Source organism: Zalophus californianus, chromosome 11, assembly GCF_009762305.2.
Source record: "Zalophus californianus isolate mZalCal1 chromosome 11, mZalCal1.pri.v2, whole genome shotgun sequence".
Lineage (NCBI taxonomy): Eukaryota > Metazoa > Chordata > Mammalia > Carnivora > Otariidae > Zalophus > Zalophus californianus.
The window spans coordinates 5,690,494-5,711,092 of NC_045605.1; the positions used below are offsets into that span (position 1 = coordinate 5,690,494).

The 20,599-nt window shown below is 40.0% G+C and overlaps 1 protein-coding gene across 1 annotated transcript in view; it reads left to right on the forward strand.

Annotated features, from left to right (window-relative positions):
- CUL5 (cullin 5) overlaps nt 1-14,195 on the forward strand; it is a 93,786-nt gene extending 79,591 nt beyond the window's left edge. The window contains 6 exon segments of the mRNA XM_027579331.2: nt 2,457-2,580; nt 3,719-3,894; nt 4,437-4,598; nt 5,359-5,477; nt 6,076-6,199; nt 10,642-14,195. Coding sequence (XP_027435132.1) covers nt 2,457-2,580; nt 3,719-3,894; nt 4,437-4,598; nt 5,359-5,477; nt 6,076-6,199; nt 10,642-10,836 — 900 coding nt within the window. The 3' untranslated portion in view covers nt 10,837-14,195.
- Nucleotides 14,196-20,599: the final 6,404 nt, after the last annotated feature.

The window sequence follows — 20,599 nt, forward strand, 5'->3', positions numbered from 1 at the left end:
ATTTTCTTAATCAAGACTTTAGTGAGACACTTTTGCTCTTGGTTTGCTTCTGATGTTTTGCACTTTTGTATTTCCACTTTCATTTGAATTGACCTTATTAAATGGGCTGTGGGACAAATCATTGCATTTTTAAGGTGTTTTCAGTACTAAATGCTTAACTGTAGGGATGTTTGTAAATAAAGACTTCTATATAAAGCTAAAAGAACCAATACATAAAAGATGATGGCTTACTTAGGGTAATCAGTGCTAATTTAATTATGATTAAATTCTCATATCAAAGTATTTTAAATCTGTTCCTGTCAGTTCACTTAAATGGAATTTGAGTTATACTAAAATGAATGTCTTTTATGTATATATATATATGGTGTTAAGATACATATTGTGTTATATAAGATTATATATTATATATAGTTATATGTATTTTATATATATCTCCTTCATTTATATATATATATTTCACCATATACATTTATAGATTGCCCTGCTTTGCATGATACTGTAGGATAGTAAAATTACTCTGCAAACTGACAGTGTGCAAAATGATCTTAATGTTAACAATCAGTGGGAAAAATTATTGTTTTGTAACTCTGAGAAATTTCTGTTAAAACATTAAAAACTCTATCTTACATAGGAAAAAAATTTGTAAAATGAGTATGTATTTAGTACACTATAATTTAAAACATAGGAAACTTTTAGAACTAAAGTACTATTTTTCTGTAAAAACCTAAGATTAGTTAGGAAAATATTTGCAATTCATATGTCCAATATTGTATTTAGAATACATAAAGAACTCTTACAACTCCACAGTAAAAAGACAGCTAAGTTACAAATGGGCAAAGAATTAAAATAGACGTTTCTTCCCAGAAGATACTCACATGGCTAATGCATGTTTCAAAGATGTTGGACATCATTAGTCATTACTCTGGCCTTCCTCCCACTCTCCTTTATTCCCACTATGGTAGCTAAAATTAAAAAGAAAACAACAAGTCTTGGCAAGGAAGAGGAGAAATTGGAACCTCATGTGCAGCTGATGAGACTATAAATCAGTGCAGCCACCGGGGAAAACTGTTGGGCCATTCTTAGAAGTTAGACATAGAGTCAGCCCAGCAATTCTCCTCCTAAGTAATTCTGCTCAAGAGATATGAAAGCATATGACCACACAAGAACCTTGTTTGTGAATGTTCAAAACAGCATTATTAATAAGAGCCACAAAGTGGAAACAACCCAAAATGTCATTCAGCTGATAAGGGATAAACCAAACGTGGTTTAATCATACAATGGGATGATACTTAGTAGTCAGGAGAAAAGCAGTACTGACACACACTACAACATGAGTGAACTTGGAAAGCGCTGCTAAGTGAAAGAATTCTGTTACAAAAGACCACGTAGTATGAGATTCCACTAAAACAAAATGTCCACAGTGGCCAAATCCACAGAGACCCTGTAAATACACTAAAACCTACTTAATTGTACACTCTGAAAGAGTGAGTGTTCTGGTAGATGAGTTGTATCTCAGGAAGGCTGTCCTGTAAGTGAAAAGTAGTTTGACCAGCCCAGGCCTTCTTGTCGTGTGACTTAGAATATGGCGTGAGCATCTTCTGTGTGCCTTGAAGAGTTGTTAGACTCCCTGTAAGTTTGGGTCACCTTCCAGCCTGTGGTTTTTCGGGCTCTCAGTGTTGTGAAAGTTTTTGCTGGTGTCACTTCTCCTGGGGTGTCTTGTTTTTGTTGTTGTTGTTGTTTGTTACTACTCCTTTCTCACTTAAGTTGATAATTTACCTTCAGTAAATTTACCTTAAGATAATTTACCTTACGTTCCTATGCTTGTATATTTAGAGTCTTCAGCGTTGGCAAGTTGACCTCATTCAGCTCTTCTAGAATGCTATTTATGTTCTATTAGATTATTTTCATTTCCAGCTTTATTTTTATTTCTGTGGTATGCTTTTGTCATTGTCATTGCCCACTTAGCTCTCTTGATTATCCATTTTTATAAAATGTCAAGTGGATTTCTCCCTGGAAGGCAAGGATGCAACAAAACTGTATGCTTTGCTTTCTGTGGGTAAACTGGATTAACAGATGACTAACAGATTTTGAAAAAAAGTGTTGTGATTGGTCATGATGAGAAGTAAATTTTGTACTTTATGCATTCCTCACATTTAATATATGGTGATAACTGAGAGTTGACTTGGGTTGTTGAGGGACTGGTGTTACTGAACTATACTGTGGCGACTGATTCATGTATATTGGAATCATGCAGAGAAAGCCTCGGTGACCTGTACTCTCTCATTTAGTTTTTAAGAATCAAATTTAATAGGTATTACGATATAAGTATTCTAATAAAAGGGGAATGATTTTATATTAAAGCATCCAGGACTTAGTTTTCCATTAAAAGTTTTTCCTAATAGTATATCAGATAATATATTATTGTTTGTTACCTCTTTTGTCTTTGCCTTTCATAGGAAGTTGGTATGCCAGCAGATTATGTAAACAAGCTTGCTAGAATGTTTCAGGACATAAAAGTATCTGAAGATTTGAACCAAGCTTTTAAGGAAATGCACAAAAATAATAAATTGGCTTTACCAGGTATTATTCTATAATTATGTGTGTGTGTGTGTGTGTACACACATTTATATGTATATATATATATACACACCTTTTTAAAGAGAATATTTTTGTTTTCCAGTATATTAAAAATGAACCCTAACAGTAACAGATACAAAGATGTTACAAAGTCCACATTCCTTGAAGACATCCAGCAAAACAGAATTTAACAGACTTTAGATTTGCTAATCCTTATTTTTATGTATGTATGTATTTTTAAATTATTTTTTATTTATTTTTTAAAGATTATTTATTTGAGAAAGAGAGAGAATATGAGCAAGAAGGGCAGAGGGAAGGGAGAGAGAATCTCAGGCCAACTCTGTGCTGAGCGCAGAGCCCAACACAGGGCTCAGTTTCATGACCCTGAGATCTTGACCTGAGCTGAAACCATGAGTTGGATGCTCAACCGGCTCTACCACTTAGGCACCCCTATTTTTTATTTTTTCAAAATAGCCACAGTTCACTGCCTGAGCTTTACATGTTTCAGATCCAGTTACATGAAGAGACTTATTTTTTATTTTAAGATTGATTTTATTGATTGATTGATTGATTGATTATAAGTAGGCTCCACACCCAGCATGGAGCCCAACAGGGGGCTTGAACCCACAACCCTGAGATCAAGACCTGAGCTGAGAGTTGGATGCTTAACCGACTGAGCCACCCAGGCATCGCCCCCCCTTTCTTTATTTGAGACAGAGAGAAAGAGAAAGAGCATGAGCGGGGGCGGGGGGCAGAGGGAGAGGGAGAAGCAGACTCCCCGCTGAGCAGGGAGCCTGAGCAGAAGGCGAGATGCTTCACCAACTGAGCCACCCTGGCACACACCGCCCCCCCCCGCCTTTTTTTCTTTATAAGTTTTATTTTTAAGTATAATCTCTACAGCCAGTATGGGGTTTGAACTCATGACCCTGAGATCAAGAGTCGCATGCTCCCCACCCCCTACTGAGCCGGCCAGGCGTCCCTCTAATCCTTTTTTTTTTTTTTTAAAGGATACTTTTAACAAAATCTTTAGGGTTTTGTTTATTTTTCACCAATGCTCACCCAGTATACATATATATTTCTTTTTAATTTTACACATTTTCAAGATTATTTATTTCATATTTTCTGATATTCTTGCCTATAGCTGATTCAGTTAATATAAAAATTCTAAATGCTGGTGCCTGGTCAAGGAGCTCTGAGAAAGTCTTTGTCTCACTTCCTACTGAACTGGAGGATTTGATACCTGAAGTAGAAGAATTCTACAAAAAAAATCATAGTGGTAGAAAATTACATTGGCATCATCTCATGTCAAATGGAATTGTAAGTAGATGGTGTATTAGTTCCGATATTGGTTTGACTGAAAGTACCGGGACTCAAGAAAGACCTTTGTTTGTCTCACACGTGCAAGTTTGAGCAGCTCTAGGGGATCTAGTGCATGGAGTTGTAGGGACAAGGGCTTCTGGTTGTGTCAGCACACTTAAGATACTGTTCTTGTCTGCAAATGCAGTGTGATCTCCAATGTGCCTGTCCTCCAGCCCAACAGGAAGGGAAGGATGAGAGTATGCGTTGCTTCAGGGGTGACTTCTAGAAGTTGCCCCATCATTTCCACTCATATCCCATTGGGCAGAACTGGTCACATGACCACATTTTGCCCCAGGGAGAGCTGGGATTTGAGCCTTTATTCTGGGCAGTCATGAAGTTGTGCTAAAATTGTGATTGCCATGTAAGAAGGGAAGAGTGGGTGTTGGAAGACGGCTGGCGGACTTTTCCGTGTTTAACCTCATGTAAGAAAGAGTGTAGGAGGGAGAGATGGTAATCATCCTGGAGGGAATCTCATCTTCATGCTATTTTGTCTGTTATAGATAACATTTAAGAATGAAGTAGGTCAATATGATTTGGAGGTAACGACGTTTCAGCTGGCTGTGTTGTTTGCATGGAACCAAAGACCCAGAGAGAAAATCAGCTTTGAAAATCTAAAACTTGCAACTGAACTCCCTGATGCTGAGCTTAGAAGGACTTTATGGGTTTGTTTTATGTTTTTTTGTTTTTAAAGTTGTATCCAGTCACAAGCAGGAAATATTGATGGCTTGCTTACAATAAATTTATGAATTCAAAACACTCTGAAAATGACCCTTAATCAAGAAAAAATACACTAATGAGGTATTAATGCACAGATGAGGTATTCATGGTAAAAAAGACATTGAAAATAAGCAAGTTACAAAGATGGTGAAAGACGAGAAAGGAAAAAAAAAATGAATGTTTGAGTTGGTGTTTAAACGTTATCTGTGAGGAGTGTGACCACAGATTTCACACTGAGAATGTGTTCAGAGATTTTTATGATGACCAAAAATGTAAGAATTAGAAAACTTTGGTCTTTTTGAGGGCCTGCAAAATGTACTTGTTAGTCTCCTGCTCATAGCTACATTTTACTCCTACTCCACAGACCTCTTGAAAGTTCCAGAATAATAATTGTCTAGAGGGAAATAGCTGGTGTGTAACTGGCAAGTTGCTTTTGCTGTGATCGCCTATGACCAGTTGCTCTGGTCTCGTGTCTTACTGTAAAGAGATCATTTATTGCTTCCTTCCTCACAACCAACTCTTTCTCCTCGTTCTTTTCTCAGTTTCTACATTTACATTGTTAAAGTCATCGAGGTATCATATAAAAGTTGAATCGTGATTTTGTGCTTATAATTTGTTCTCCCCTCTTTTAGTCATGTTGGAGAATTGATCTTAGTATTCCGTACCATTGATCGATGTTAATTGTTTTCTCTTTATTCTTCGTAGTCTTTAGTAGCTTTCCCAAAGCTCAAGCGGCAGGTTTTACTGTACGAACCTCAAGTCAGCTCACCCAAAGACTTTACAGAAGGCACTCTCTTCTCAGTGAACCAGGAATTCAGCTTAATGTAAGGTCGACGGTGGTTGATGTAAAAATACCTTGTTGGAAGTTTGGTGTTAATTTATTGTTAGCACAATAATTATTTTCCTTACGTTATATTTAAAACATCACTCTAGGGTTACGCCATTTAGTTGTTTGTTAAACATAGTAATGAAGTGGAGATGCTTACTTCTTATTTGTCAAGGATACATTTTGGTGTGTGATTATATTGCTTTTCATCTTTAAACATCCTGTTGAACTCTAAAGAAGCTTTATTCACACAAAGTATTTTTCCCCTAAGATCCATTTAGATGATAATGCTGACTAGCAGCCCATGTATCTTCCGACGATCTAAGCACTTTCATGGTAGTATAAATTATATTAGCTCTGTTATTACAGGGAATGTTGTCACCCATACATTATTAACTGAGCTTTTGTTGTGTTTTGGGGAAATCATGATTCATTTTAAATAAAGCTGTATGTTGATTATTTGTTACTTTTCCTTTAAACAGTTCTGGAGAGTAATCTTCAGAATATTTCTAAATCTTTTTTCTCGGATATTATTGCTATAGTATGATGTCAAAAGGCCTTCAGCTGTAAAATATTTGATTCAATGTTTTTTATAGAAAAAATGCAAAAGTTCAGAAAAGGGGTAAAATCAACTTGATTGGACGCCTGCAGCTCACTACAGAAAGGATGAGGGAAGAAGAGAATGAAGGAATAGTTCAGCTAAGGATACTTAGAACCCAGGTGTGTATAAGGCAGGATGTCTGTACTTTGAAAAAAATTTCATTTTTTTAATCTTCTTTTTTTTTTTTAATTTAAAAGCATGTAGGTATTCAAACTGTAATGAAGAGCTAATTTTCATTTTACTGGAATTTAAAAATGGCATTGCTGGCATTCTCTTAGTTGCTGAAAGAGATGTCTGTATGTCTTGATGGCCTCTCGTAGATTCTGCTGGTTGAGCAAAACCTTGGTGTGTGTTTTTTTTTTTTAATATTTTCTTTATTTATTTGACAGAGAGCACAAGCAGGGGGAACAGCAGGTAGAGCGAGAGGGAGAAGCAAGCTCCCCACTGAGCAAGGAGCCCGATGTGGGGCTCGATCCCAGAACCCTCGGATCATGACCTGAGCTGAAGGCAGACACTTAACCACCTGAGCCACCCAGGCGCCCCTGAGCAAAACCTTGGTTTTAAGTTATGTCTCCCTTTGATCACAACTGAATGTGTGTCCACAATAAGTTATAATTCTAGGATTGAAGTATTTAAACTCTTACTTAATTTTAAGACTTATAATTCCATTGTAATATGAAATTCGGGAACGCTTTTAAAAACTTTTTTTTTAAGTTTTATTTATTTATTTATTTTTAGCAATCTCCGCACCCAATGTGAGGCTTGCTCTCAAGACCCCAAAGATCAAGAATCTCATGTGCTTCTGACTGAGCCAGCCAGGTGCCTCTTCTTTCAAAAACATTTTAAAGCTAGGATTGTGGTCCCTTCTGAACACGATAAAGAATACTTATACTGCAAACTGATGTGTGACCATTTTACCTTTAGAAATATTCTTATTAGGGGCACCTGGGTGGCTCAGTCAGTTAAGCGTCTGCCTTTGGCTCAGGTCATGATCTGAGGGTCCTGGGATTGAGTCCCACGTTGGGCTCCTTACTCAGCGGGGAGCCTGCTTCTCCTTCTGCCTGTTGCCCCCCCAACCCCACTTGTGCTCACTCACTCTCTATTTTTGACAAATAAATAAAAACCTTAAAAAAAAGTATTATTAGAACCAAGTTATCCCACTTTTGCTGTTTTTATTTAATATTATTTGAAACTGCTGACCAATTCAAGAAAATATGAAACAAATAAGAGGAAAAGATTAAGATATTTCATCACTTCTAGACCATATAGTATGATAAAGGAGCAGGGAAAAGATGAATAAAAATCAGTTGCTTTTCTAGTTAGCAATAATTTTGAAAAACTTAAGAGAGAAGGGGTACTTGGGTAGCTCAGTTGGTTGAGCATCCAACTCTTGATTTCGGCTCCGGTCATGATGCCTGGGTCGTAAGATGGAGCCCCACACTGGACTTCTCGTTCAGCAGGGAGTCTGCTTGAGATTCTCTGTCTCTGCCCCTCCCCCCACTTGTGTGCACTCTGTCTCTCAAATAAGTTAAATAAAATCTTTCAAAAAAAAGTAAAGGAAAAATAAAAGAAGAAACCATAGAATTCATAGGCACTTCTTTAAAAAGAATTCATGGTCCTTGGGGCGCCTGGGTGGCTCAGTCGTTAAGCGTCTGCCTTCGGCTCAGGTCATGATCCCGGGGTTCTGGGATCGAGCCCTGCATTGGGCTCCCTGCTCCGCGGGAAGCCTGCTTCTCCCTCTCCCACTCCCCCTGCTTGTGTTCCCTCTCCTGCTGTGTCTCTCTCTGTCAAATAAATAAAATCTTTAAAAAAAAAAAAAAAGAATTCATGGTCCTTTACTGAGAGTCAAAAGGAGATTTGAATAAAAAGAAAGATACTGCTCTTTTTCTCTTGCTAAAATTTTTATTGAGGTGTAATTTACATGTAGAATGCACATTTCACGGGTGGTCCATGAGTTTTGATAAGTGTACGTACCTGTGTGAGCATCACCTCAGTTAAGATACAAAAGGTTTCTGTCAGTCCAGCCAGGCCCCCTCCGACCCACTGGACTCTCTCTCACCGTTGCCTAGTTTTGCCTGTTCTGAGTCTTCATGGAAATAGAATCAGACAGTGAACGTACTTGTTCTGTCTAGCTGCTTTTGCTTAGCATGCAGTAACCACGTTCTTCAGTGATAAGGCTGAATTACTTAGGAAGTCGATTTTTCCCATGTAAAAATTCGACTGGGCATATTTTGGGAATTTTACAAATTGATGCTCAGTTTTATGAGAAAGAATAAATGAGAGTGTTTGAGATCCTTAAAAAAAAAAGGTGTTGGTGGAACTTGCCTTTCCAAATGTGAACACTTACTAAAATATCTACGAAATAAAACAGTGTAACAGGCAGATTGGTTGAGGAAAATAGCTCAGAACTGAACCTACTCTATAAATATAGATGAACTTTGGAATAAAGGAAAGAATTTCCATGAGCCATGACAAGGGAATTCAGGAAAAGATTTGGGAGAGTTTCACTTTTGGGGGAAAAATCAGGGTATAGTCCCAGTTTCTGGCTACACCAGGATAAGTTCCAGATGGATTCGAGTTGAGCAGGTATAGTCACTCTATAGGACATGCAGAGAAAATGAAGTTTTTTTGCTTTGTCTTAAACTCGTGGCTAATTATGTACAGTCCAGTAATCCAGGCTGTCCCTTTAGGTAGGTGGTGCTCAGCCTTTCTCGTTTCTCCCGATCTTCCTCCAGTCAGCCCCACTCTGTGCTGTTTCACAGATGGCATCTGGAAGGATCGAGGGCGAGAGGAATTCACTTGACCTCGTAGTGACAGTGAAGGGACCGTCCTGTCCTTGTGACAGTGCCCTGGGTTCTTGCTTTTTTTGTGCGGTGCTTTCCATGTCAGCCGCGGGAGCCTGACTTGCTGTTGCTATCTGCTGCTGCTGAGCTCTGGTTCATTCTTTTTCCAGTTGGTAAGGAACACAGGGGCTCTTCCCTGCTCTGACCGCCTGTCCTCTGTGCTTTCGGAGCCCTGCAGCTCTCTGAGCCTCTGCCCCATCTCCCGTGTGGCCTCTTGGCCTGCAGGTGCTCCTGTCACTCTCACCTGCTGCTGCAGCATGACTCTCGCCTGGAACTAAAGGCCTCTGGGGGTCTTGTTAGCTCTGCACCCCACCTGTGCCATGTGGGGACTGGAGGAGGGTCGGGAGTGTGTGTCTTCCAGTGACAGCCGGCTAGCAAGTGTAGACCATGGCCAGCGCCCCATGCTCGGTTCCCCTCATCACCTCTCGAGCACAGCCACTTTCCTCACCTCGGCCAAAGCTTGAGACACGTACAGTCGGTCCTCCCTCCTGGCTCCCGAGATTTTCACATGCCTGAAGGCTTTCCCCCTTCCTTCCTTCTGTCTGGACCCTTGACGTAAGCCCCTGTCATTGGGAGTCTGGCATCTGGATACACTGAGAATGGGAGTGTATGTCCCAGGAGAATGTCCTCCTCGTGACGGGGGAGGGATCCTCATGTCTGCCGGGGATGTGGAGGAGTCTTTTCTCTTGTGGAACGGTGCCTGGTGCTCAAGTCTGTTTCCTCTTTGCAGCAAAACTTCACTTTGAATGTGAAAAGCCAGTATTACCTCTCATTTTCTCTTTTCACATTTCTTCTTTAACAAATTCTAATCTCCACCAAGGCAGACAGATGCCTTTGGTTTGCTAAGGAGAGAGCTCCTACAGGAAAAGCAAAAGAGATGGGGCACCTGGGTGGCTCACTCATTAAGCGTCTGCCTTCGGCTCAGGTCCTGATCCCAGGGTCCTGGGATCCAGCCCCGCAGCGGGAAGCCTGCTTCTCCCTCTCCTTCTGCCCCTCCCCCTACTCATGCTCTCTCTCTCTCTCAAATAAAATCTTAAAAAAAAAACAGAAGAGAAAAGAATATTTAATTTTGAATTATCCCTATTACAAACTTAATAGTAATTAAATCATCAAGGAAATATTTATAAAATTGACTTAGGTGAACAGTGCTTACTCCTGTAGGAAGTCAGAATATTTCATTAGATCAATAAACTGATAATATTTATGGCAGATATTATTCTGATAAATACATAAAGAGTAGTAATTACTGATTTTTAAAACTAGACACCAGCTGGCATGTGCTTCTACACAAAGAAGTAACTCTGCCTATGATGGAACAGGGTGTGTAAAGGGTTTGTTGTATCTTCATTGATACTTAATACCAGTTTATATACATATTGTGTTCACAGGTAAGAGAAATTTTTAAAACGTGCATAGTGTGGAAAAAAATAATGGAAGGAAGTATCCCAAAACATTAGGTGTGGTTTTCTGCAGAGAGGTTATGCGTAATTTTGTTTTTCCTTGTTTTTCAAAATCTTTATAATCAGATTTTCTTTTACAGTGAGTGGAAAAAAAGTATTTTTATTTGTTAAGTAAAAGCTGCTGGTCTCAAGATTAATCTAGTGATTAGTCTTTTGGATGGATGTTGGAAAGAGAATGAAATACATAAAAAGTCATGTTTTGTTGTTTTACTTAAAATTTAATCTATTAATGATCTTTAATTTTTCTTTTTCTTTTAGGAAGCTATCATACAAATAATGAAGATGAGAAAGAAAATTAGTAATGCTCAGCTGCAGACTGAATTAGTAGAAATTTTGAAAAACATGTTTTTGCCACAAAAGAAAATGATAAAAGAGCAAATAGAGTGGCTAATAGAGCACAAATACATCCGAAGAGACGAGTCTGACATCAACACTTTCATATACATGGCATAATCTTGAATATCATGGACAACATTAAGAACCCAAATTTCAGAGTGCGTGGGCAGAAAGTTGTAACAGTTTGTGCTGGAGGAAGGTTTATTTGGACTTTGATTACATAAATATTAAAATCTCTGCCTTACCTGACAAAACAACTCTATTTTGCCAATCACATTAGTTAGCATGATGGCATTCCCTTCATGTTGCACACTCTGTAACAGCATGCTGTTTTGTGGAGAAACTTGCATTCATGAAGAGCCCATGATGAACTTGTAAAAGTAAATTTGATTTATATCCACCAGAAGAAATAGTCGGGAAGGGTGAGGGCGGGGTTCTTGTTACTTTTTTTTTTTTCCTCCTCTCTTTTTTTCCTTTCTTACGAAAATGTACTTGCACAAGGAAGGATCTTCAGATATTCGTGCACTGAATAATGCTGTTATGTTTTGTTTTTTTTTTTTAAATGCAATTAAAACTAGAAATAGCACTCTTGGTTTCTTTTGATCAAAAGAGGGAGCTGGTCTGCACAACATTGGGGGAGGGCAGATGTAGGTGAGAAGGGAAGTATTTAATAGTATAACACTATTTGTTCACACCCTGCTTCAGTATAGTAGCTGGATTTAATGGTGACCTGAAAAGGATATTAAATTTTTCCAGCTTACAGACGGCTTTCTGTGAGCAGGAGACTGCTACTTTAGATGTTTGTTTTAAATAAGGAGTTTTAAAATTTTATATGGCTGGAGAGCTTGTTTTGAAAAACTGAAGCTTATGTTGTTGCTCCGATTGTTTAAAAAAAAAAAAGTATGGAGAGAAGTCGGTCATTTCAACTGCAGAGTCAGAATAGCAAAACAAAGATATTAAGTGTGTTCACTAACACACTTAATGTTTGTATACCTAATATTTATTACGCCAAATTTTGTTATCTCCAAATTTATTAAAAACAAGGCAGAAATCTACTCTCATATAATACAGTTATGTAACTATTTCTTGATCTGCAGCATAGAAATATTTTGGAATTTTAAAGTCTCATGATTAGGGATTTATAGCCTCAGGTTTCTGGAAAGGAAGACATTCTGTTTTAAAAAGGAGTGTCTGTTACATTGCGGGGGGAGAAAAACCACAACATAAGACCTGAAAAGCATAAGCAAAATTGTTGCAGTCTTAATATGAGCAGTAAACTTGCCAAATATATGTACATATATATTTATATATTTTAAAAATAAACGTTTTTAAAATGTTCAGAAGGCAACACTTAACCTTGTTCCTCTCAGTCAATCCAAAGTAGCAACTTACTAGTTGCCAGCGACTGAATACCCAGAGTGACACAAGGTTCAGGACTTGAGGACACGGCAACCTAGCAGAGATGAGCGTATTCCCCGTTGGCAAAGAGTTGGCAAAGAGTGGCTCTACATGGATTTTTATTCATTATGCTGCACGTTCCAAGCTTTTTCGCAAATGCTTTTCTATCTTGTTTGATACTAAGTAACACTTTAAACCTATGATTTGGGAAATAGTAGGAAGTGGAGTGCTGAGCTTTGAAAGGTGCACGGTAGACAGTGTTGTGCAAGGTGCTTTCAGGAGTGTTCCATGGAATCTGTCCCCAGTCCCAAGAGGCGTTGTGAGCTGCCGGCTGAAAGGAAGGAGAGCAAATTCAAAACATCGAGGGTGTCGCTGGGTATATTCACATGCCTGTTCTGCAACTCATAGGAAATTGGAATTTTGTTTCTAATTTAAAATCTTACATTTAGCTCTGGGGGCAGCATGTGTCCATTATTAGACCGAGTGCATTGTGGAGAATTAAACTAAATTGATGACTGTGGACGATGGATACATTTGAAATTTAAAAACAATAATTTGTAATAATTGTGGCCCTTACATTTAACAAATAGTTCAGGATTGGGCATATTTGCTTCTCCCGTATTCGAATTGCCCAAGGGAAAACAGTGGAAGGGAGAATTACAGGTCATTTTTTAAAGTTTCAGATTTGTTGCTTTAAACCATAATTGTTCTCAGAACATGTTTGGAATTTCTCATCTTTTTGGTCATTTTAAGAATGAGAGCCATGATGTTTTGATTTATAAAGGAAAATTTAATGCAAAAGTGGGTAACTCTAAATCCATAGCCAAGTTTTCTATTAAATTTTATAAATTTTTTAATAGCTAATTATGTCCTAATTGTATTTTGGGAAATTGAACAGCAGCAAATACTGTAGACGTAACAGTTTTCATCTTTTTTGTTGTTGTTATGTATACAAAAGTTCAACTACTTTTTGGTGTTAATGAAAACAATTTAGTTGACGAGGTGCCTATGCCATTGTTAAGTTTTCTTTAAATGTGTCTTGATAATAGATTTGCTAATTAAAAAAAAAATCTGATTAAAACCTTCCCAGCAATTAGCGAAAGGTACGGAATCACAGTTAGTATCCTTTATTGAGTCCGTTTCCTTTGATTGCACTTCACAGTGGTGCCATGGTGGTGAGGAGAATCCAGGCTGCCAGGAGTAGGGCAATGGGGCGCACCACAGCTTAGTTTAAACTGTGAACACTAATGGAAAGCTGGAGCCATCTGGAAAATGTTAACCTTTGTTGTCCTCATTGCCAGAGTAAATAGACATGAAGCAAAACTTACAAAGTAGAAGACGATTTTAATGCTTACAATGCGATAAATATTAGGACATTAGTGTTCCAGTGATTTAATGAGGATGTTGAAATAAATTATGAAGTCTTCCAATTTTTACATTTATTGGAGGGTTCCCTGCATTGTCAACCTGTTTATTTAAGTCTCTTATTTTATGCGTAAATGTTACAGTTTCCAAAAATGAACTGTTAGCTTTCTTGTTTTTACTTTTTATTGAAATTTAATACAAAATATGACCGGAGTAGTTACAAAGTATTTTGCATTGTTTGCAGTAGGATGTCATTAGCCCGGCTCACAGGGCAAATTTTAAACATTCAATTTGGGTGGAAGATTTGCTAGTTTTTCAGAAAGATTTGCTATCTTAAACTCAAGCCGGTTTTTCTATTTTCATGTAAATGACTGGGATGCTATCTTACAAACTCTTCCAAGGTCATGTTTGTGAAACCAACATTACATGAGAGCTTTCCTGTCATCTACACCATATATGTCGTCTGGAGTGTTGAACAAATTTGCGTTCCTAAGTTGTACTTTACCTTCGTATGGTATATACGATTTTGAATGTGTGCCACTACATACTGAGGTGATAATGCTGTACAGTTCTAAATGGTAGCAGTTTCTGTATGAAGTAGGCTGAAATATTTTGATGAACTGCTTAATTTTTGGATTTTATTTTTTAAGTTGTATAATTTATTTTCTTGCAAAATAAAAGTGTAATATAAAAGCTTTCACCTATCCAGAAAATATTGATGTTCCACTGTTAAGTAGTTTTTAAGACTTAAATTTGTGTACTAAGTATATTTATACATTTCATGGTGAAATAGTACATCTTAGCCTTGGGAATCAGAAACATGAAAAGTAACCCACTTACTGTTTTAGATTTCAAATTTTAGTCCATAATGAAAGCTATCAGGAATGTCGCTTTTTCAGTGATGATAGCAGCCTAAGGTTATCATGCCTGGAAAAGATAAACTATTTCAGACCTGAAAGTGATTAATGCATCCCTTCATCAGGTTACATAAGCCATGTCATAACCGCAATTTAAGTTTTATATCCGATAAAAACAAATATAAAACTTTTTTTTTTTTTTTTGCAAATTGTGAAATATTTAAGTTTCAGAGCTAGGGATAGTTCAGTAATAAGGTTATGAGGATGGACAGTGTCCTTCACAAAGTACCATAGCCTGGGTGGCTGATAAACCACAGAAATCTGTTTCTCACAGTCCCAGAGGCCGGAAGTCAAAGGTGAAGAAGGTGTCGGCGTGGTTGGTTCGGGTGATGAACCTCTAGCATGGTGCAGCTGCTGACTTCTGGGTGCGTCCTCACATGGAGGAAAGAGGGCTGAGAACTCCCAGGGTCTCTTTTGTAAGGGCACTACTTTCATCCATAAAGGCCCTGCTTCCTGAGCTAATCATCTTTCAAAGCCACCACCTCACCTACGCATACCATCCCTTTGGGGATTAGGTTTCAACGTATGGTTTTGGGGGAGACACAGACCTTAAGTCTTTTGTATTCATAGTGACCTTAAGCTCAGCTTGGGACTTGAGCAGGGATTGGGGCGGGGTGGGGGAGTTGATGGAAAAGTATGGTGTCGGTATAAGATTCACCTCAACCTAGAGATATATTTACCATTAAACTTTAGCTTCTGGGCCCCTCACTTGCTCAGGCCCCTCCTCAGGGCCGTAGGCATTTTGTATCGGCATACCTCACTGCACTTCAGTTTATTACACTTTGCAGATGAGGGGTTTTGTTTTTTTGTTTTACAAATTGAAGGTTTTGACAACCTAGCTTCATTTTCCAATAGCATTTGCTCACTTTGTGTCTGAATCACATTTTGGTAATTTTTGCAGTATTTGAAACTTTAATTATATTTGTTATGGTGATCAGTGATCTTTGATGCTACTGTTGTAATGGTTTCAGGTGCCCCAAACTGCACCCACATAAGGACGGCAAACTCAACCGATACGTGTGTGTGTGCAGACTCCACCGACTGACTGTGTCCCCATCTCCCTCTCCTCAGGCCTCACTATTCCCAAGACACAGCAGTGTTGAAATTGGACTAATTAATAACCCTACAGTGGCGTTTAAGTGTTCAAGTGAAAAGAGGAGTCGCACATCTTTCACTTTAAATCAGAAGCTAGGACTAATCTTAGGCATGTGTCGAAAGCGGAGGTAGGCGGAAAGTGAGGCCCCTTGTGCCAGACAGCCAAGTTGTGAACGCAAAGAGAAAGTTCTTGAAGGAAAATAAAAAGTGCTACTCCAGTAAACACATGAATGATAAAGCCAAACAGCCTTATTGCTGATACAGAGAAAGTTCTAGTGGTCTGGACAGAAGATCAAACCAGCCATAACTCCTTTAAGCCAGAGCCTGACCCAGGGCCCTAACTCTCTTCAATTTTGTGAAAGCAGAGAGAGAAGCAGCTGCAGACTGAAGCTAGCAGAGGTCAAGTGCAAGGTACAGTAACGAGAGCTGATGTTCAAGTTGCAGCAAGGTCTCCAGAAGAATTAACGAAGGTGGTTCCACTTAACAGATTTTCAGTGTGGATGACCTAGCCTGCTACTGGAAGAAGGTGCCATCTAGGACTTTGCTAGAGAAAAGTCAACGCCTCAAAGCTTCAAGGGACAGGCTCACTCTTAGGGGCTCATGCAGCTGGTGACTAAGTTGAAGCCAATGCTCACGTACCACTCTGAAAACCCTAGGACCCCTTAAGAATTATGCTAAATCTCTTCTGTCCATGCCGTACAGATGGAACACCAAAGCCTGGAAGTGAGAAGACTATGTTATTGGCACAAAATTAAGACACGTAAATTAATAGAACAGGATAAAGAGCCCAGAAATAAACCTATGCCTATACCATCAATTAATCTATGACAAGGGAGGCAACAATACGCAATGGGGAAGGGACAGTCTTTTCAATAAATAGTGTTGGCCAAACTGGGCCACTTTTTTTTTTATTTTTAAGATTTATTTACTTATTTGAGAGGAGGAGGGGCAGAGGGAGAGGGAGAATCTCAAGCAGACTCCCTGCAGAGTGCAGAGTGATGCAGGGCTCCATCCCATGACGCTGAGATCATGACCCTGAGCTGAAATCAAAAGGCGCTCAACCGACTGAGCCACCCAGGCGCCCCGAAACTGGACCACTTTCTTAGACCATGCACAAAATTAAGTGGTTAAAGACCTAAATGTGAGACCTGAAACCATGAAACTTGAGACTATACCAAAATGAAGCAAAGGAAGCCATTGACAGAACAAAAAGACAACCCAGTGAATGGGAGGAAATACTTGTAAATGATACACCCAACATAGAGGTAATAACTAAAATGTATAAAGAACACATTCACCTCAACATGAAAAAAAAAATCAACTAAAAAGGGCAAATTTGTAATTTAATACAATTTTTTTTCTCAAAGAGAGTCCCCCAAAATATCAAAGTTGGATCCAGTCCTGCTAAAACAATACAAAAAGAAACCTGTGTGGTGCATACATAGTAGGTGCTCAAATGTGGTGTGAGTGAATGAGAATATGTGTGCTTGAGAACAGCATAGATAGAGTTCAGTATCTTAACCTTTGAATGAGGAGCCTTTATTTTCCAATTGCTCATGCTAAGCTCTAAAATCAAATATGGACTTTGTATGTCGTTATACTTCTGTTTTGACGAATGGACAGTCTGGAGTCTTAGATTCTTGATTTACAAACTATGATGAAAGAAAAAGACATCCATGTAATTAACACACAATTGTGTAAATTTTTAATGTTCCAACACTGAAGATCAAAAAGTATGATAATGACGTCCTAGAGTGAGTACAGAGAGTAAGTAGCAACTTGCTCTCTGGCCTGGTAATGATCTAATGTCACACGTGCTGATCCAAATTTAGATCTACTCTCCTCTCTGCCTGCTCCTCTAAAGAATGACAGGAGACTTCCCTGGGTGTTAATGATTTTTGCTGTTTTCATTCAAGAAATCCAGTATTTTGGGAGTCTGGGTGGTTCAGCCATTAGGCGTCTGCCTTCGGCTCAGGTCATGATCCCAGGGTCCTGGGGTCGAGCCCCGCAATGGGCTCCGTGCTCAGCAGGGAGCCTGCTTCTCCTTCTTCGTCTCCCTCTGCTGCTGCTTCTGCTTGTGCTCTCTCAAATAAATAAATAAAATCTTAAAAAAAAAAAAAAAGAGCCACACACTTGCTCCACTTAGGAACTAACTCAGTCTCCCAGGTCAGCAACCTTGATCGAATTCTCTACTGCTTCCCTCCCCACCACACTTTATTAATTCTCTTTCTGTTTTATATGTACAATCTGACCTTTGTTTACCTTCACTTCTACTGTGTTCGCGGAGTGTTAAACATTTCATGGCATGCTTATACCATCTCAGGTAGCTGCTGGCTTGCTTCTTGGTCTACATTTTGAAGTGGACGATCTACATGTACAGAGTGGTAAGTAGTGGTCAGTGGGATTGTTTGCTTTAAATCTGTGACATTTGGGGGGGCACATGGGTGGCCAAGTTGGTTGAGCGTCCGACTCTTGGTTTCAGTTCAGGTCATGATCTCAGGGTCGTGAGATTAAGCCGCACTGGGCTCCGTGCTCATCAGTTCAGAGTCCGCTTGAGATTCTCGCCCTCTGTCTCTTCTGCTCATGCTCTCTCTCAAATAAATACCTCTTAAAATCTATATCCATATCTATATATCTTATATGGGTATATATATATCTTGGGCCTCACACACACACACACACATACCCAGAGCTTAAGCATGGATACATATTGTAATGATTTTCTTTCAGTAGCTGTTGAAGCAATACGTATGAAAAGGTTTTTACTTGACCTGGAAGAGGCTCAGCAAGAGAGAAGGCATTGAGTGTGATATTCAAAGGAAGGAGGTAGGACTTGGTGACTTTGAATATAGAGGCTCTGGTAGGTGAGGGAATCAAACACTACTTTAAGGGACAACCTGGGTGCCTGGGAAGTTAAAGATAGAGGTGCTGTGTTTATCTATTGCTTTGTTAAAAAAACGAAACAAAAACCCCGAACATAGTGATTTAAAAACAAAAACAGCCATTTAATTTCTTTCATGGGTCTTGTGGATCAGGAATTCAGGGCACAGAAGGGAAGACTTATCTCTGCTCCATAATGACTGGGCTTTCAACTGGAAGGGTTGAATGCTGGGGACTGGAATCATTTTAAGGCTTTTTATCCATCTTTCTGCCTAGACCTAGCCTGGTAAGTCACACGACCTCATTTCTGCCATAGTGCACTGGTCCCGGTAGTCCGGGTTTGGATTCCAGGGGAGGGAACACAAACCCCAGTCACGTGGAAAGAAGAGCTTGTCGGTGTGGCCATCTTTGGGAAAAATACAATCTCCCTCAGCTGTCAACAAAACAATTTCAAACAAAACATAATGAAGGGTGGGAATTTTACTTGAGGAAAAATATGGGCTTGGGGTAAGTTGTATGCTGTCACTCCTTGTATCTTTTTTTTTTTTTTTAAAGATTTTATTTGAGAGAGAGAGAGAGAGAGCGGGCGCACGAGATGGGAGAGGGGCAGAGGCAGAGGGAGAAGCGGACTCCCCGCTGAGCAGAGAGCCTGACTCCCAGGACTCTGACATCATGACCTGAACTGAAGGCAGGTGCTTCACTGACTGAGCCACCCAGGTGCCCCACTCCTTGTGTCTTCTCTATGACAATAAAAGAAAATAATGTTAGAGACAAAAAGATTTGCTGTCTCCAGGTGAAGATTTAAGGTTAAGTAATGGGTTCCCAAAATGTGAGGACAATCATAGCTGACATGTCCGTGGTTCTCTGGGAAAAGGAACAGCAAAGTGATGCAGTGTTGAGATAATCAGTTCTGACCCCAGCTTCACCACTTTGTGTGCAACTGTGACAAAAAAGTTAACTTCTTAGTATTTCAGTTATCTCCTTAGTTAAGGGGTGGATAAGAATAGCATGTAATACATGGAGTTTTTGTGAAGACTAAATACAATTTTTTTTTTTTTAAGATTCTTTCATTTTAGAGAGGGAGAGACCACGAGTGGGGGAGGGGCAGAGGGGAAGGGAGAGAGACTCTCAAGCAGAGTCCCTGCTGAGCATGGAGTGCAAGCCTGGGCTTGATCTCACAATCCCGAGATCATGACCTGAGCTGAAATCAAAAGTACTACCCTTAAGCAACTGAGCCACCCACACTCCCCAAGATTAATGTAATTCTTATTGTGTGGGCACCTGGCTGGCTCAGTAGGTGGTGCATGCAACTCTTTTGTTGTTGTTTTTGTTTTTTAAAGATTTTAGGGGCACCTAAATATATTCCCTCTCTCACTGTCTCTCTCTCTGGGCACAAGCAGGTGGAGGGGCAGAGGCAGAGGGAGAAGCAGGTTCCCTGCTGAGCAGGGCGCCCCATGCGAGACTCGATCCCAGGACCCTGGGATCACGACCTGAGCCACCCCAGCATGCAACTCTTGATCTCTGGGTCTGAGTTCGAGCCCCATGCTGGGCATAGAGATTACTTAAAAGATAAATAAGTAAACCTAAATTAAACATTAATTGCTCGGTAAAGTTAGCTATTAGCATGTATTCTATTCCTCCTCTTACTGAAATATAGTTGCAAACGTATCCATTCATAAATTAAAAGATCATTGCGGGGCGCCTGGCTGCCACCATTAAGCGTCTACCTTCGGGTCAGGTCATGATCCTGGGGTCCCAGGGTCCTGGGATCGAATTCAGCCTCGGGTTCCCTGCTCAGCGGGGAGTCTGCTTCTCCCTCTGACCGCCCCCCCCCCCGCCCCCGTGTGTGTGCTCTCTCGCTCGCTCTCAAATAAATAAAACCTTTAAAAGCAAAACAAAAAGCTAACTGGATTGCTCAATAACATTTGAATGAGCTGGCTGGGTCTGAGTGGGAGAAGGTGGCTCCAGGAGCCGAAAACCCTAGGGCCGGGTCACCTCCTCCGCCAGCGTGGCAAGGTCAGAAGCAGGGGAAAGGGGACTGGCGGCCTGTCACGTGCTGGCCGGACTCCGAGCCGGCGCCTCAGGCCGAGTTTTTACTCTGAGGCCCCGCCTCCTGCCGGCCCGCCCCGTCCTGTCGGCCAATAGTCACGCACGCCGCCGCCGTCCGAGGCTGCTATTGGAGAGGGCGGGATGGGGCGGGGCAGCGGCGCGGGGATTTGGAGGCG